At 39.4% G+C, this 18458-nt stretch overlaps 2 protein-coding genes across 2 annotated transcripts in view; one reads left to right on the top strand and one right to left on the bottom strand.

Annotated features, from left to right (window-relative positions):
• LOC308636325 (bifunctional 3'-5' exonuclease/ATP-dependent helicase WRN-like) overlaps window positions 1-10184 on the top strand; it is a gene marked incomplete at both ends in the record, with an annotated part of 52303 nt that extends 42119 nt beyond the window's left edge. The window contains 2 exon segments of the mRNA XM_081271743.1: window positions 1564-1751; window positions 9983-10184. Coding sequence (XP_081127869.1) covers window positions 1564-1751; window positions 9983-10184 — 390 coding nt within the window.
• LOC308636116 (protein SLFN14-like) overlaps window positions 1-18458 on the bottom strand; it is a gene marked incomplete at both ends in the record, with an annotated part of 462924 nt that overhangs the window by 356322 nt on the left and 88144 nt on the right. The gene's annotated exons all lie outside the window — the stretch shown is intronic.

An 18458-nucleotide genomic window follows, 5' to 3' on the forward strand; every position in this document is an offset into this window, starting at 1 on the left:
ATATTTTATTTAGACATTGATGGACCTTTATTTTATTCATTCATTTATATGCAGTGCTGAGAATCAAACACAGTGACTCACACATGCTAGGCAAGCACTCTATCACTCAGCCACAACCCCAGCCCAAAACTTCTAATTTTTCAACTTCCCTATTCTCAGCCATATATTTGTTAGTACCTATATATTAACACAGAAATGTATCTATATTAAGGCTTGGGTAGAGAAATTAACTTCTTTAAATTAGCCCATTTATCTCTACTTCCTTATGGAGGCATTCAAAATTCAGAGAAGAGTCTGATTGGAAGCCAGAGATAAATTAAATTAGTTTTGGGGTTAAGTTTTTAAAAAGTTTTACAGAATTTAAGGATAGAGAATATAAAAATGATGCAATTAATTGGTCATGTTGGTTTTATTTTTTTTCATTCATAAAACCTCCCAAGATGAGATAGTTTTTAATTCAGTAAATCTATATTAATTGCAAATGTAACAAAAAAGTTTGTAATTTGTATCTTGTTTTAATTTTGAGTCAGACTCTACACTTCTTTTCGAATTGGTAAATTGTATGGAAATTTTTACATACAAAAGATAATTATTTAAGCTGGTTTGTGAGATAGCTACAGCATATCCAAAAAAAAAAAAAAACCATTTTATTGAGACATTGTTTCCTCTGTCTGTAATAAGCCAAAACGTATTTTTAGGAAAATTGTATTCTGGTAATGGAACAGCTAATTATTTAGGAACAACCTTAAGATGTAACCCATTTATTTTCCTGATTGTGAAATATAGCATAATTGAGTATGATTCCCTTATATAATAGGAACAAAAATATGAAGTGTAGTTTTATGGGAGATATTTTGTTATCGTGCCTTTGAATTTCTGAAAGATTGTATGTTTTTCCTCATGCCTGCTATGTTCCTTTTTGGTTGATTATATAATTCAGAGTCTTTGCTAGACTGAAAATAGAGTATGGTTTCATTGCTTTAGGAAGCAATTAATAATACACATTTAATATTATATATACCATGCCATTGATTCACTTTAGTAAGACTGGAAAGAGGTTATCCAGGTCAGGGGAAGCTTTGCTTTTAGATATGAAAAGCTGTAAACTGATATATTTCACGAGAGACAAAAAAACAAAACAAAACACTAAAACATCAATCTGACAAAAAAAAACCCCACAGAAAACACCTCATTGATTTATACAGTTAGATTTTCCAAAAAAAAAAAAAAGTAAGTAATGCACCCTTACTTATATGGGTACTATTTATAGATGTAATAGTTCAAAATAATAACTGGAAAGATAGCGAGCTAATAAATACATTTAATTTAATAAAACAAAGAAAAGTGTATTTACTGCTTATAAATGATTTCTGTTTTTTTTAAGAAGCAATGTTATGTTTAGAAGACTGAAAAACAGTTAAGGAGCTTCTTTTTCTTTTATTAAAAAGTGTAATTTTAAGGTATTTTTGACAGTGTACCTCCTGTAACACTCTTTTTGTAAGAAGGCAGTAGAAATATTCAGAATTAGTGAACATTTTTAAGAAATCATGTTTATTCACTCAGGTTCCAATCTTTGCCCTCACTGCAACGGCAAGTTCTTCAATCCGGGAAGACATTGTACATTGGTTAAAACTGAACAATCCTCAGATTACCTGTACTAGTTTTGATCGACCAAATCTATATTTAGAAGTTGGACGGAAAACAGGGAACATTCTTCAAGCTCTAAAGCCATTTCTTGTTAAAAAGACAAGGTAAGGATTTAATGGTTGATGGATTTTTGTAGCTATTTCTTTTTTTATAGAAAAATTTATTTATTTTTTTACTATTTCTTTCTAATACATGTTTGACTTATTTCAGATTTTACCTAGCTGTGGTTCAAGTTAAGTGTGGTATTACATAATCAGTTCAGGGACTTGAGAAAAAGTATATTTTTGAAGTTAGGGACTAATTCTTCTGTTATTTTTATTCCCTGTTGATGCTTGAATAGGAGTATTTGTAATCTTTATCATTCTCTTTGCTTTTTTGGGCAGGGGTAACATTTTTTTCCTCAATTTTTTTTAATTTTTTTTATTAGTTGCTCAAAACATTACAATGATCTTGACGCATCATACATTTGATTCAAATGGGGTATGTGATCTCAATCTTATTTTTCCACGTGTACAGATTGCAGGATCACATGTGTTATACAGCCACGTTTATACATAGGGCCATACTAGTGTCTATTGTATTGTGCTGCCCTTCCTATCCCCCTCCCCTCCCCTTCCCTCTTCTCTTTCTACCCAATCTACTGTGACATGTTTTTTTCTCTCTCTTTTTTCTTCCCCCTCACACCATCTTATATGTAATTTTGCATAACAATGAGGGTCTCCTATCATCTTCCATGCAATTCCTCTTCTCTCTCCCATTCCCACGCACCTCTTGTCCCTATTTAATGGTAATCTTCTTCTCATGCTCTTCCTCCCTGCTCTGTTTTGAGTCGCCCCCCCCCCTTATATGAAAGAAGACATTTGGCATTTGTTTTTTAGGGATTGGCTAGCTTCACTTAGCATAATCTGCTCTAATGCCATCCATTTCCCTGCAAATGCCATGATTTTGTTGTTTTTTAGTGCTGAGTAATATTCCATTGTGCATAAATGCCACATTTTTTTTTATCCATTCATCTATTGAAGGGCATCTGGGTTGGTTCCACAGTCTAGCTATTGTGAATTGTGCTGCTATGAACATTGATGTAGCTGTGTCCCTGTTGTATGCTCTTTTTAGTTAGGTCTTTTGGATATAGTCTGAGACGGGGAATAGCTGGGTCAAATGGTGGTTCCATTCCCAGCTTTCCAAGGAATCTCCATATTGTTTTCCAAATTGGCTGAACCAATTTGCAGTCCCACCAGCAATGTACAAGTGTACCCTTTTCCCCACATCCTCGCCAGCACTTGTTATTGTTTGACTTCTTAATGGCTGCCATTCTTACTGGAGTGACATGGTATCTTAGAGTGGTTTTAATTTGCATTTCTCTGATTGCTAGAGATGGTGAGCATTTTTTCGTGTATTTGTTGATTGATTGTATATCCTCCTCTGAGAAGTGTCTGTTCAGATCCTTGGCCCATTTGTTGATTGGGTTATTTGTTTTCTTGTTGTTTAATTTTTTGAGTTCTTAGAGCTCTATCTGAGTGCCATTTCTCTAAAAAACAAGACCATCAAGACACACATCTTGAGGACTCCCAACTAAGTGTTAAACATCACTCTACTCATGCACCTTTGACCAGAATTTGATCCTATTGAAAACAAAACAAAACAAGAACAAAGAAAAATCCACCATGACATCAGTTAAAATTTACAATGTATTTGAGCATGATTAGGTCCTAAAGGAGACAGTATTGTAGACACAACGTGGTACTTGGTTTGGATATGGTTTCTCTCCTTGGGTAATACATTCTATGTATTGCCATGGTAGGTGCAATGTACATATTATTTTGTCCTCCTCGTCCCCAACTTTGTTTTTAATCTCACATCTACAGTTCATCATAGTCGGTGTTCATTGATAATTCTTTTGCCAACATCCTACAACCAATGTTTGGTTGCATGAAGCTCATGCTCTAAGAAGTCTATCAGGAAGAGGTCAGGATATTAATAGTCCCTGAGTTCCTACATATGCATGTGCTGTGCATAATGGCATTGGCTCACAAACCCATGGCTCACAACTTGCTTTCCAGGTCTCTCTTGTTGCTGCATCTCTGCTGTTTTCTAGTATGGATCATTGTGCACAGAAGGCCAAGGCCAACCTGGTTCTCCTTTTCTCATAAATCACTGAGTCACTTGTGTGGCTGTCAATGGACTCTATTTTCACAGCCCAACAAGTGTTTGGGATTCTGTCTCAGTGTTAACTGTCTGGTGTGAATTTGCCAGACACAGTATAGGCCTCTATGGTGTGCAGACTCCAGTGTTTTTTCATTTCAGACACATTTTATGGAATTATAATTTTAAACTTTTGATCGGTTTTAGTTCTCTATTTTAGTTCTCCTTGCTACTTTTTAGAAATCTAATTCTTTGTTACTGTTTACACTTTTGGCTTTCCGTATTAATATTTTAGGCTTATTATTCTGCTTTCTGTTGTGCATATTATCCCGTGTGCATTTCATAATCTGGTCTTCACTTCTCAGATTGTGCGTGCTTCCTTTCTCGATTGGGTTGGTGGATGTTTCACATTCTTTTTGTTGGATAATAACACATCTAGATTCCTTTACCTCTTGGTTTTGACATTCTTTGTAGTTGCAACTACTCTGTATTAAATTTTTTGAAAATTTTTTCAGTTGTAGATGGACAAAAGACTTCTATTTTATATATTTTTATACAGTGCTGATGATTGAACCCAGTGCCTCACACGTGCTAGGCAAGCACCCTACCATGGAGCCATGACCCTCCACATTAACTTTTGAATTTCATGTTCAACTGGTATGCAGCAACATTCCTGTTTCATGGCCATAATTTTCTGGTGAGCTTTATTCTTTTTGCTAATATATTGTTCAATATTTTAAATCAGTGGTAGAAATTAGTCTTCCAAAGAACAAATATCAAGGGTTTTCTACTTGGAAAGTTTGCCCTTCAAGATAACCCAACTGAGGGGCTGGGGTTGTGGTTACTCAGAGGCTGGTTTTCACAAACGTAGAGAATTCTATTTGCCTCACAAGTGAAACATGTTTCTGATCTTCTCTATGATCTTCATGGCCATGATTCTACTGCCTGCGCCAGGCAGGCTAAAGACAAAGCAGTGTCTCTTCTTGCAGAGGTGTGTTGATAATATCTCATACTATTGGGCTGTGAGCAAATTTAACATCTCACAGCCAATCTGGTCACGCAAGAAAAGATCTGCAGCTGAGCAAGACAATCACGAGGACCAGCAGCAAGGTTTTCATTTGCTGGGTGTCCGCAAGGTCATAGGAGCAGGGTAACCTACCAGAGCCTGACCCCTCCATGGACTCTGCATTGCTCTGGGGACTCAGGCAGAGGGCCTTGATCACCACACACACCTTCCTGAGGTAGCCCCCATGTTCACCAGCTTCTGCTTCAAAGTAAAGGCACGCGAGTGTCATAGTCTCTCTGCTCTGCATCCTGCTCCCCTAAAACAGTGTACCTGATGGCAGGGCTGTTCAGTGTGATTGGCAGAGTATCACAGATGACTTCCTGCTTCTCTTGCAAATCCAGGTCCACAGCCCAGCTTCTAGAGAAGATAAGAATTCCTAGGAGAAATGATGTGTTGCTAATTTATTAATCCCTCCAGTCTTTCATGTTGTGAGGACACCTCCTTTTGGAGGAATTCAGCAGTATATTGCAAACATCCTGGTGCCACTAGAATTGAAAACATTAGAGAAAGTTTAAGCAATGCATTGGCATTATTTTGTATGACTCACACATTACATTTAAAAGGGAGATGAAAGTTTTCATAATTTACGACAATTTAATAGAAATTCCTCTGACTCATCTTTTTTTTAATCACAATACCTTTATTTATTTATTTATTTTATGTGGTGCTGAGGATTGAACCTGGGTCCCACCCATGCTAAACAAGCGCTCTACGGCTGAGCCACAATCCCAGCCCCCTGACCCATCTTTTAATGACTGGTATCCTACATATCTGGTGAAAGGAATGAGGCTGCTCTTCTCTTATCCCATAAAGAACAGAGTGTGCCAACTAAAATGAAATTCACTGAGCCCCAGGAAGCGGAAAACATGTAAGGAATTACTCTTGCACCTCAAGTTCTTATTTGAAATATTTAAAACTTTTCTGATAATGACTAGAAAGATCTCAGGTAAATAAACTATTTGATTGAAAATGAGCCTATAACAGTGCTTATATGTTAATTACCTGACCCTTATATGTATTGGGACATACATGGGACATATGAATGTCATATTCTACTGTCAGGTCTCTCATTTAATGTGTTCAATATATGAAGTTAAAAGAGCCATTTTTAGTATGTGGAAACCAATCCCACATGCACTCCCGTGCAGACCATGGATTTGGCAGAAACAATACAGTGACTGAACTGCAACCTGATAGTATAGTGTCACCTTATCAGATGGTGCCAGTAACCATGTTACACTAGTCAGTAACCTCGCTGGCTCCTTCAGGCAATCATGACTTGAGCTCATCACAAGCTCTTGGAATTTCATCAGCAGGAGGGAACGTCAGTGCACACCATGACACATTTACATTGAAGTTGTCCCTGTTGCCTTGACACACAGATTGGGATGTGGCCAATCTCTTCCCCAGAATTCAGCTTCCTGTCCCTCTAAATGGCCTCTTTTTTTTCATGGGGCTTGTGGTTTTGGGAATTGGAACTTTTTAGAATTTCACCATTGGAGATTTGAGCCTTTGAGGATTATGATTTGGGAGATTTTAGAATTCAAGTGTTCCAGACTCGGCATTTTGATCTTTTGGGATTTAAACATTTGCAATGACGGAGTCTGGGATTATGTCTTTCAGGATAATGATCAGCACAGGTTTCTTTTACATTCAAATGGCAACGTGGCTTGTAAATTTGGTCTGTGTGACGTTTACTTCTTCTCAGAATTCTGAGGGCTTTGGTCTTCTCCTCTCAACTGCGCCTTGTGGGGCTCCCAGCTCTATTCTCTGTTCCAAGGTCCCACTGAGCCTCCTGGACGTGGACTCAGAACACCCCAGCCAGGGGATATGTGGCTCCCTTGGCTTCATGTTAGTCCCCAGCTCATCTTTGATGAGGGAGAAACGCCAAACCCTGGTGCTCCTCTTCTTACGAAAACTCTCCATATCTGTGAGGCTTTCTACCTCTGTCTCAGATACTTTCCTCCAGAAATGAGCCAGAGAGGTTTTCCAGGACTTGCTCAACTCAGATTCCTATTCAGAACTGTTTGTAGAAAAACAACCTTTCTCGTGAGTATTTACAGGGGCTACGTGAGTGATTAGGATAGCTGCAGTTCCTCCAAGTGAGCAGACCTAAAGAATTCCTGAGGTTTCTTTGTGGGTAATGACATTTCTCTTCTTTTCATTCCCATTGGGGAAATTATGGCCTTCATCAAGGATGTTCTTTTCAAAATCACAAAGATTGTCTGACTGGATCCTGGGCAGTTTTTCATTTCTGTTAAAGGAACAGCAAACTGTCTTGATTTTAAAATGAAACAAAGTCCATCCATGAACAAGAAAAGAGTAAATAAAATTTGTGCACAGAAGAGGTAACTAATTAATTTTTCTAATTGCTCTTAAGCAACATATGTTAAGGCTATTCAGGAAGAAGTGAATAGAAGCTAAACTGAAGTTCTCCAACATCAGGTGAAGCTGCTTAACCTGTAGCATCTCAAAGAAACATTTTTGAAAATTAGAGAACAGCATCATGTTTATAATGAAAAATATCTTTGTAGCCCAGTCCACCTTCCATTATCCAGGTAAGGCTTTGTCAAGTGTTATAGTTTGTATGTAAGGTTTCCCACAAAACCTCCTGTCTTAATTCAGGAACATTCAGAGGTAAAGTGATTGGATTGTGAGAGACTGAGAGAGCAACATGAAGACCAAAGAGGGAGGGCTGCCCAAGCCCTTGGGAGAGCACATGGCACAGCCTTGTATCTAGATGAGCCATCAGGGATGGAGTTCCAGGAACTCAGCTGGATTTTGGTCTTTCTTTGGCCCCTTATTTCTCTGTGCCTATTTCTCCCCTTTGGAGTCACAGTGTTTACTCTGTGCCATTGTATATTAGAGATTGTGACTTGCTTTTGATTTTACAGGGCCTCACAACCAAGGGTTTTCAGATGAGACTTTGGACTTGGACTTTGGGGTGATTCTTACAATGTTAAGAAAGGGAAACTCTTGGAAATAAATTAAATGAATTTTGCACTGTGAGATGGACATGAGCGTTGGGGGTCAGGTACAGAATGTTATGGTTTGGATGTGATGTATCCCACAAAAGTTCTTGTGCCAATGCAGTAATACTCAGAGGTAAAGTGATTGATCAGGGAGAGCTGTGGCCTAACCAGTCCCTCCTCATGTGAATGACACTGGGAGGTGACTGTCGGTGGCTGAAGGAAGTTGGTAACTGGGTACCTGACTTGGAAGGGTGCATCTTCCCCACATTCCCTTACCCTCTCCTCTATCTCTCTCTCTGCTTCCTGAATCTGTCATAAGCTGAACAGCTTCACTCTACTGAGACATTCTCCCATGATATGCTACCTCATCTTGGGCCTAGAGTAATGGGGTCAGATGTCTATGGACTGAGACCTCCAAGACCCCGAGCCCCAAATAAACTTCTCTTCTAAGTTGCTCTTGTTGGGTAATTTTATCACAGTGACACAAAAGTTGACTAAAACACCAAGTTTTTAACATCTGTATGGCATTTTACTAAAAACAATCTATATTGATTATCTGGTAGACATTTGAAAATCCCAAGGGCATGCAGCTCCCTCAGAGAACCAATCTCCTTCAGACTACAAATATGGCTTCAGCTGGTCTCTCGTGGCTTCAAAGATTGTAAGCCAGTAGGTATGATAGTTTCAATCTTGAATCATAAAGGAGATTATTTTGGCATCAAGACTCACACAGATAACACCAGGGGAAAAAGTAATTCAATCAACAAATGGGCAAAGGAACTAAACACTTCACAGAAAAAGAAATACAACTGGTCAACAAATATAAGAAAAAATATTCAACATCTCTAGCAATTACATAAGTGTGAATCAAAACTATACTGAGATTTCATCTCACTCCAGTCACAATGGCAATTATCAAGAATACAAGTAACAATAAATGTTGGCAAGGATGTGGAGAGAAAGGTATGATGCAACCACTATGGAAAGCAGTATGGAGATTCCTCAGAAAACTTGAAATAGAACCACTATTTGACCTTGTTATCCCACTCCTCCTCAGTCTATACCCAAGGGACTTAAAAACATACTACAGTGACTAAGCCACATCCATGTTTATAGCAGCTCAATTCACAATAGCCAAGCTATGGAAACAACTGAGGTGTCCTTCAACAGATGAATAGAAAAAGAAAATGTAGGACATATACACAGTGGAATATTACTCAGCCTTAAAGAAGAATGAAATAATGGCATTTGCTGGTAAATGGAAGGAACTGGAAAATATTATGTGAAATAAGCCAATAAGTGAAATAACCCAATCCCAAAAAAAAAAAAAAAACAATATCCGAATGTTCTCTCTGATTTGTGGATGCTGAATCACAACAAGGGAGGGTGAGGAGGGAAAGAATAAAGTCCATTGGATTAGATAAATGGAAATTAAGGGAAGGGAATGGGGGAATAGGAAAGACAGTAAAATTAATTGGTCATAACTTTCCTAACCTGGTATTTGAATACATGGCTAGGGTAGCTCTACATTATGCACAACCACAAGAGTGGGAACCTAAATAGAATAAGTTACATTCTATGTATATATATATATATATATATATTCTGCCCAAATATATTATATTGCTATGTATAACTAAAAGTAATTGAAACAAAAAAAGACTCAAGCAGAATATCTTCCTCATGATGGTTAGTTTCATAGGGAAACCACCAAGTTTTGCCAGTTCTGCTTTAAAGTTTGGACAGTTTGGGAAGAATAGCCTTTAAGCTTATCTCTAGTTCCCTGAGAAAGAGGGGAATCATCTTCTAAATTCTCAACTACCCTGAGGAAAGTGTCCAGGACTGGTGGATTTTCCTGGGAAATCAGAAGCACATCACAGGTGACTTCCTCATTCTTTGGCAGGTGCAGATCCAAAGACCAGCTATTAGAGAAGAGCAACAGACAGTGGTCATCGAAGTCCATGTCATTCTGTTCATTGTTCAAGTGCTTCCTCTTGAAGAAGAGTTCCCGGCAGAGGCTTTCTGGAATAGATCTCATCTTTTTCTGTAAGCACTCGATATGGAAATAATGATAACAAAAAATAAAGAAGAAAACCCTGGGAGCATGCCATGGAAACTGTGTCTACTGTAGCACCAACCCTCCCACCCAAAACAGCTACGAAGGCTGTACAAAACAGAGCCAACCGTGGCGCCTGGAACTGGAGGGCCAGTGGGACAAGCAGGACGAAAAGGCCAACACGTGTGATAGGAGCACAGGAAGCCGCTGCACACTCCAGCCTGCTTCTCCCTCAGATATTTTCTGGGCCGTAGCATGGGTCACTAGAGCCCAGACAGCAGTCAATAGGCCACTGGGATGAGGAGAAAGGTAGGGGTCCAAATCCTAGAGGGGCTAGAATTTGAGAAGAAAATCTCAGAAAGGATGAAACTGCAGAGGAAGAGCCTAAGTCAACTTACAAATTCCCCTCAACTCACTGACTGATCCAGGATGAGAGGCTGGGAACCCAGTAGAAAGCAGGAACCGGGAGCCTGAGGAACTGGACTAAAATGTCACCAGCCTCCTGAGCTGAGCAGACACAGGCAAGAATTAAAGTCCCAGCAAAGAGGAGACCCTGACTTAAGCTTAGACTCCAGAACAGCCTCAGCTAGTAGTAAGAGCAAAATCTGAGCTAGAAAAGCATAAAACTAAACTACAATTAGAGCAAGACAATCACTGACGCCCATCTACCTGCCAGAAGAAAGTACAACCCTATACGAAAGGATAGAACCTCTTTCAAAGTTTCTCTATAATCCCTGATATAATAAGAAATTAGGAAACATGATAAAGTCGGACAATATGCAAAAAAAAAAAAAAACAATTAAACAACCATGTAAAAAAAGAAATGAGAAAAGGAAAAGACTGCTGAGTGCCAACTGTAATTAAAATCTACCCCCAAATGAAGAAGAAATGAAAAGACAAAAATTTCCTGATTCTCTTACAGGCTCATAAATTTGAAATCAATAGATAAAAGTCGTGTCAACATCCTATCACTCTAAAAGGCAGTATCTGATATTGAGGGCCTTGTTACTATGTGTGAGAGCAGACCAACAGCAGAAACCAAGATTAACTGACATGATACAAGGTAGCAAAAAGTTCCAACTGACACAAAGAAAAAGAATGGAAAATCAGAACACAGGAGCCATGTCAGAGGTACTCCAAAGGCCTAACACAGCCTGAGTCACAAGAGGAGAGAAAAAGACAAAAGAATGATCTGAAGAGATAAACAGCAATGATTTTCCTGAAGTTGACGAAAGACACCAGTCACAAACACAAGAATTCTATCCAATATTTTAAAAAGAACAAATACCGCTGGGCGCAATGGCGCACGCATATAATCCCAGTGACTCCAGAGGATGAGGCAGGAGGATCGCAAGTTCAAAGCCAGCCTCAGCAAAGGCAAGTTGCTTAGCAACTCAGTGAGACCCTGTCTCTATTTTTTTCTTTTTTTTATTGTTGGTCGTTCAAAACATTACATAGTTCTTAAAATATATCATATTTCACAATTTGATTCAAGTGGGTTATGAACTCCCATTTTTACCCCGTATACAAATTGCTGTATCACATCAGTTACACTTCCATTGATTTACATATTGCCATTCTAGTGTCTGATGTATTCTGCTGTCTGTCCTATTCTCTACTATCCCCCCTCCCCTCCCCTCCCCTTCCCTCTTCTCTCTCTACCCCCTCTACTGTAAATCATTTCTTCCACTTGTATTATTCTTCTCTTACCCCTCATTTCCTCTTATATGTAATTTTGTATAACCCTGAGGATCACCTTCCATTTCCATGCAATTTCCCTTCTCTCTCCCTTTCCCTCCCACCTCTCATCCCTGTTTAATGTTAATCTTTCAAGCTTTTCATCCCTACCCTGTCCTTGGTTACTCCCCTTATATCAAAGAAGTCATTTGGCATTTGTTTTTTAAGGATTGGCTAGCTTCGCTTAGCATAATCTGCTCTAATGTAGGGCTGGAGATGTGGCTCACTGGCCAAGTGACCCTGAGTGTTGGAGAATGGGGTGGGAGGAGGGGCCAGGGCGGGGAAGGAGAGCCCGGGCCCTCCCTGCAGCACATGGAGTAGCTCCTCCCTGCAGCCTGGAGTAGCTCCACCAGTCAGATGGGTCGCTCAAGCTGCGCATCCTGCTTGAGGTCAATAGGAAAGTCTTCGCTGTGACCAAATGCCGCAAGTTGTAGGGCCCAGCGGGTGCATATGGAATATTTGCTGGTAGGGATGCCTCCAGAAGACTGGCAACATTTTGCCTAGATAAGGATGCATTTAGAGATGAATATGATGATCTCTCAGACTTGAATGCAGTGCAAATGGAGAGTGTTTGAGAATGGGAAATGCAGTTGAAAGAAAAAATATGATTATGTAGGCAGATTCCTAAAACCAGGGGAAGAAACTTCAGGATATACAGATGAAGAAGGTACCAAGGATCACAATAAACAGGATTGAACTCTGTAAACAACCAAAGTCAGGGGCCTTCAGAACTGCAATTCTCACCCCCTTTCACAGACTGTCCAGTGTCTTTGGGTTTGATTCACCTGCTGCGAAAAACATTCGACAGACTGTGTACAAGATGTATGGGTCTCACCATGAAGACTTGAACACTATGCATTTTTTATGCTGCCAGACTCATTTGTTGCAGTTGTTTGTAATGTCTGGGGTGGCTTCAAGTCCTGAAAAGGAGGAAAAGGGGATTTCTTAAACTGCAAGAAAGTCATGAGGTTACTTTTAGCTTTTTCCCTTTCTCTTTTATCTTCCTCTCTTCCCCCCTTCCCTTTCCTCCCTTCCTCCCTACTTCTCATCTTCCCTTCTTTCCTACTCTTCCTTCCTTCCCCTCCCCCTTTTTTAAGATATCAAAGACAACTGGATGTGTATTTGCTACTCTGCATTTTTGAGCACTGAGGAGGGAGGAGACCTGAGCAGGGGAGGAGGTTGAGTAGTTTAAGCTACTGAAACATTGAGTTGAGTAGTTTAAGCTACTGAAACATGGAAATGTGAATTCCCAAACTTTTCTTTTGGGGTCTTTGTCAGGGAAAAGAAAAAAAAAACATTTCTAAGAAATCTTAGGAACTTAGAATGGATTTAAGTGAGTTCAAGTCAAAGCAGTTTCCCAATTGAGATCATTTGAAACCAGTTTTACTCCTTTCCTTCCTTCCTCTAGGTCAAATCAATATTTATTGTGCCTTATTTCATGTCCATAGACTTGAATTATTATTAGGGTAAGCCTTCACATGAATTCAGAAGTCACTACAAGCAGCATTGAGACTGAAGTTGGAATATTCTGTTGATCACAAAACCTTGAAGTCATTCTGTGTATATAGAATGCAAAAGGAATAGTTAGTGTTAACTGACATATATGTTAATATACCCAAACTTAGTTAGCAATGTCATGGCCAAATACATTCTTCCCGTGCTATTCTCTTTCCAAAATAAATAAATAAAAACAAATCAACAACTCTTATCCCCCAACAGCGGCCTAATTTCAGGAGTCTGACCCTCACATCTCACTAGTGTGGGAGCAGGGTTATGGTGTGGATGTCTGTGTGTATGTGTCTGGGTGTGTGAGGGTACCTTGCAAGGGACTCTTTCTGCAGATACTGTAAATACAAGTACCATTTTGATAAAGCATGTACAATGAATTTTTTTAAAAAAGATAGAAATACATGAACAGACTTCCTATGTTCAAGGATAAAAAGACCGGTTGATAGAAACGTGTCATTCCTTCCTAAATTTATCTATATACTTAATGTAACTGCAATAAACATCCAGAAAGGCATTTCTATGGTGCTTAAGTAGATTCTAAAATTTATGAAAGGTTAAAGGACTGAAACTGTCCATATATTTTTAAAGCAAGAGAAAAAAGAGACTCTTTCAGATATTTATATTCAGTTTAACATCACAATTCTGTAGGAAGAAACAAACTGACCAAACAAAAAGAAATTCTACAACCACAGCTACCCATAGATGTATGCAGAAATACACTGGAGACGGTTTGGCAGATCAGTGGTGAGGGTGGGAAAATGGCTCTTCACATGGAACAAGAGGAAATAACACTCTGAGTCAGTGTCTACTGAAATGAATTAAATATTTAAAAGTAAAACACTCAGAGAAAAACTGAAACTTCCAGAAACAACAAAAGGAAACATTATAGTACCTTAGAGTAGAGGAGCATCTCTCACATAAGGCACAAAGAGCACCAAACTTCAAATTTTTAACTGGTAAGTTTTGACTCTCTTAAAATTTCAAACTACTACTTATCAGAATAGGCCTTAAGAAAAGAGAAAATGCCAAGCAGAAATTTGGAGAAGATATCCACAATCTGTAACACCTGTGACGACAAGGTGATTGATTCTACAGTCTGTAAGGTATTCTAACAAAGCAAAAAGAAAAAGACAAAGTCTAATCGGAATATAGACAAAGACAGAACAGGCACGGCATAAAAGGTAAAGTACTTTGAACCAATAACGTTAAGATATAATCAACCAAATTAATAAACAGGAAAGCGCATGCCACAAAGATACTATCTTGTACCCATTGATGGGACAGACAAAGACGAGAAGAGAGGCAGAAAAACAAAGAGAAGTCTGACAATTGGAGGAAATGTGGAACTTCTAATATATTCCTGATGGGAGTAAAATGACCTGTTTAATCTGAAAAAATATCAGCATTTTCCAATTACTTGAATATTCTCACACCTCCTGAACCAGCAATTCCACTACTAAGTGTGCTTCCAAGAGAAACTTTCACCCATGCACCAGACTACACATGAATATTCAAGATGACACTGTTTTTAAGGCAGAACCCAGGAAATAAGTCAGTTACCCATCATCAACAAGAACAAAAAATAATGAGAGATGTAGGGGACTATTGTGATTTTTCAGTAACTGAATACAGCCACGTTGGGAGCTACATCTCAAGCTAGGCTACCCAGGACATATATAGACAACATAACTTGCTTCAACTAAACTGAATTAGTTTGCTCTGACTTTCCTGTACAGGAGCGCCTATTTCATCAATAAAAGTCTACTCAAATTCTGAAGATTATGAATTTGACAGAATTAATGGCAAAAACAGCAAAGTATTTTGATAAACACAGAATGTGTTTCGATGGCACACATCAAGACAGAGCTGGCTTCTGCAAGGGGGTTTGAACAGTCACATCAACAAATACAAAGAAAGGTGACATCTCTATGACTGACTTTTCAAGTGAGTGAGCAGGTAGCCTGCAACCAGCACAGTCACAGGGGCAGTGTGCCCAGCTGCCAAACATGGAGCTGTAGGATTTAGTGTATGCCCTGCTGGGTTGCAGTTTTGCTTTGGTCAGAAACCTCCTTGATATTTTCCTGTTCCTCCCCTTTGAACTGGGAATATTTACCCTGCTCCTACTTACTATTTCAAATCGGAAGTAACATAGTGTTATAACTTAATTTTTATAGCATCCTAAAACTGAACTGCATTGAGTCTCAGCATACACAACTTAACACTGTTGAGCAATGCCAAAGCTGTCAAAACTTTGGGACTCTTTGGGATTTGTGTACAAAATGTGGGTGCATTTGGCTTTGTTAAGATGGACATGAACCTTTCAGGTGGCTATAGTAGAATATCATGGTTTGGTACTGAACTGTTACCCAGAGATTCTTGTGTTAAAGGATTACTTCCCAGAGTAAGTGCTATTGGGAGTTGGTGAAGCCATCTAAAGGTGGGGCCTAGTAGAAGTCTCATAAAGAGCCCCAAGTGCTGTAATCAGAGCTTAACAAGCAATTCAAGTGGGAGTTTAGAAGACCCTTAAAGTGGATTATGATAGCCTGATCCCTCCTCCTTACTCCCTTTGCCCTTGATGGGAATTGTAGAACCCCTGACCAGTCTTTGTCCTCACCTTCACTCCCTGGCCATCACGTGAGCAATTTTCTTCCACCACACATTCCCTGTCATAATGGGCTGTTTCCAAAAGAAATGCAGCCAAAACATTTTGGAACCACCAAAACTGTGAGCCAAATTATTAGAAGAAAAAAAAGAGAAACATTTCCATTCCTAAGTTGATTATCTCAGAAATTTGTCATTGGGATGGAAATCTGACCAAAGCATGGGGCTAGTTGTAATATGTCTCTTCTAAGTGGGCAGAGGAAAACAAGAGGTGGTGAACTCCCGGTGGGATCCACTAGAGACTGTTAAATTGAGCATTGACATTTCAGGACTACTGATCTTGCTCCAGTCACACCTTCCCAACCACCCTGGCCAAATGTATGCTCATTGCTAATCCCCCTTCCTTAACCAGCCTCACCATCCACCATGCACTTGATCCATTCCTCCATGGTAAACCGCATCACGTGGTTCCCTTTCACATGCCAGGAATCAGGCTCCTCAACAAATACGGCACAGCAAAATCTGTCTACATGGAGTGCACAGACATAGCCACGATGTCTTTCTTCATCATGGACTTCAATGAGTTTGCAGGAGTAATTAATCGTCTTCTTCTCTTTACAGAAATGATGGACAGGAAGCTCCCTAATTGTCTTTTCTATCTCAGAAAGATACCAAGGCTGTACTTCAAAGCCAATTATTTCTTTTGTTTTGCTATCTATACCAAAGAACAAATATCCCCCATCAGTATTTGCAAATGCGGAAACATATTGAGGTACCTCTTCTTTCATGAACTCCAACACATCTTCTCTTTTACTTCTTTCTTTTTCTCCAAACTCATCTCTATCTGGGACTAATTTAGTAGCAACAAATGTTGATTCAGAAAAGTTGACTTTACTTTTGTATGTAAGTTTTGTCTTGCTAAAAACCTCTGAAGGTGAGTCCACCACACTACTTTCTTCATGAACATCAGTAGGGACCTTCATTGCATTCGTTTTTGGTGTTGAAAATAATCTGGATCCAGTTTTCTTCTCTTGGAGAAAAGCCAGTGCATGGGTACCATCCATGACAATTGTAGATGTTGTATTTTTGCTATACAGATTGGTTCTCAACGTGACAATCTGCTGACCAGAGCTATCCAAGCTCCAGGATTTCACAAAAATCAAAAATGTGTTAGCATTCTGCATGAAGTCAAGGTACTTTCGAACACGATGCAGCATATCACTGAAAAATATTTCCAAATCTTCTCCTATTCCATCTTTATTATACTTATACTCTGTATTCTCGATTTCAGCCTTGATAACTCCTCCTCCAGAATTCAGCAAAGCACACATGGCTAGTGAGACAGCCTCTTTCTGCCATTTCTTCCTTTGTTTGTTCTTCATACTGTTCCTATTCTTCTCTCCAAGAGTGACTTTTCCTACATCTAAAACCAGCTCATTGTAATCAGTTTCAAAATCAATTCTGATGTTTACGTCCACAGTGGCCATTTGGTTTCCAAGCTGAAATTCTTTCCTGTAAAACCGACAGAGCCATTAGAATGGGACCCAGGCAGGAGTAAGCAAATTCTGAATTCTGAGGGAAACAGAGTGAAACCCTTTGTAGAAGTTGCCCTGGACTGGGAAGTACACAGCTAGAAAGTGACAAGTTTGGGGGCAGATTATCACAAAAGACCCACAACTTACACTCTTACTGGTATTTTGATTTTGCTGCCATAGATTTCCATCATGCTCTTCTAATTCCTTAAATCTTCCCTTACTCTGTGCTTATATCATTCTTTCTGATCATTCATTCTGTATAGATTGTGTTTTCTCTTCTTTCCTTATACAACCCCAGAAGGGAATCTACATTTTTGACCTTGTCCTTGAGTCAAGTTTTAATTATACAATTGTATCAAATTTCCATTGTGATTTTAACGATTTCAAATTTTACAGCGTTTACCTTCCTTATCTCCTTTTGTAGGGAGTTTTGGGGTTTGTTTGCGTGTTTGTTTTGGTACCAGTGATAGAACCCAGGAGTGCTCAACCCCTGAGCCACATGCCCAGCCTTTTTCATATTTTATTTACAGACAGGGTCTCACTGAGTTGCTTAGGTCCTCAGTAAGTTGCTGAGGCTGGCTTTGAACCTTGATCCTTCCTGCCTCAGCCTCCTGAGCCACTGGGAGACAGGTATGTGCCACCACACCACGCTATTGTAGGAAGTCCTTTGGGAAAATTGTCACTTGGAATTCTAGGGGCAATCAGCAATATGACATGTTAGTTATTTTTTTCTTCCTGTTAACAATCATAAATGTGATTCATAATATTTGGCCCTTGCTCTTAAGCAAAGTAGGCCATGTCACTGTGTCCTTTTCCTATTAGAAAACCACAGTATCTTCAATGAGGGAAAATCCTTACACTCAACCCATCTGCATTATGGTCGGATTGTTTGTGTCCCCTCAACATTAATATGTTGAAAACTTTACCCCCAAGATGATTAGGCCTTTGGGAGGTGGGGTCATGAAGACACAGCCCTTGACCATAGGATTCGTGTTTTTACACAAGAACCCTAGAAAGCTGGCTCAGCCCTTCTGTGATGGGAAGACACAGAGAGAAGCTGGGAATCACCCTGGGAGAAGAGGCCTCACCAGAACCCAACCATGCTGGCACCTTGATCTTGGACTTGCCAGCCTCCAGGACGGAGAGAGAAATACATTTCAGCAATTTATAAGCCGCCCAGCTCCCAATCAATG

Source organism: Spermophilus citellus, assembly GCF_964194105.1.
Source record: "Spermophilus citellus genome assembly, chromosome: 17".
Taxonomy (NCBI): domain Eukaryota; kingdom Metazoa; phylum Chordata; class Mammalia; order Rodentia; family Sciuridae; genus Spermophilus; species Spermophilus citellus.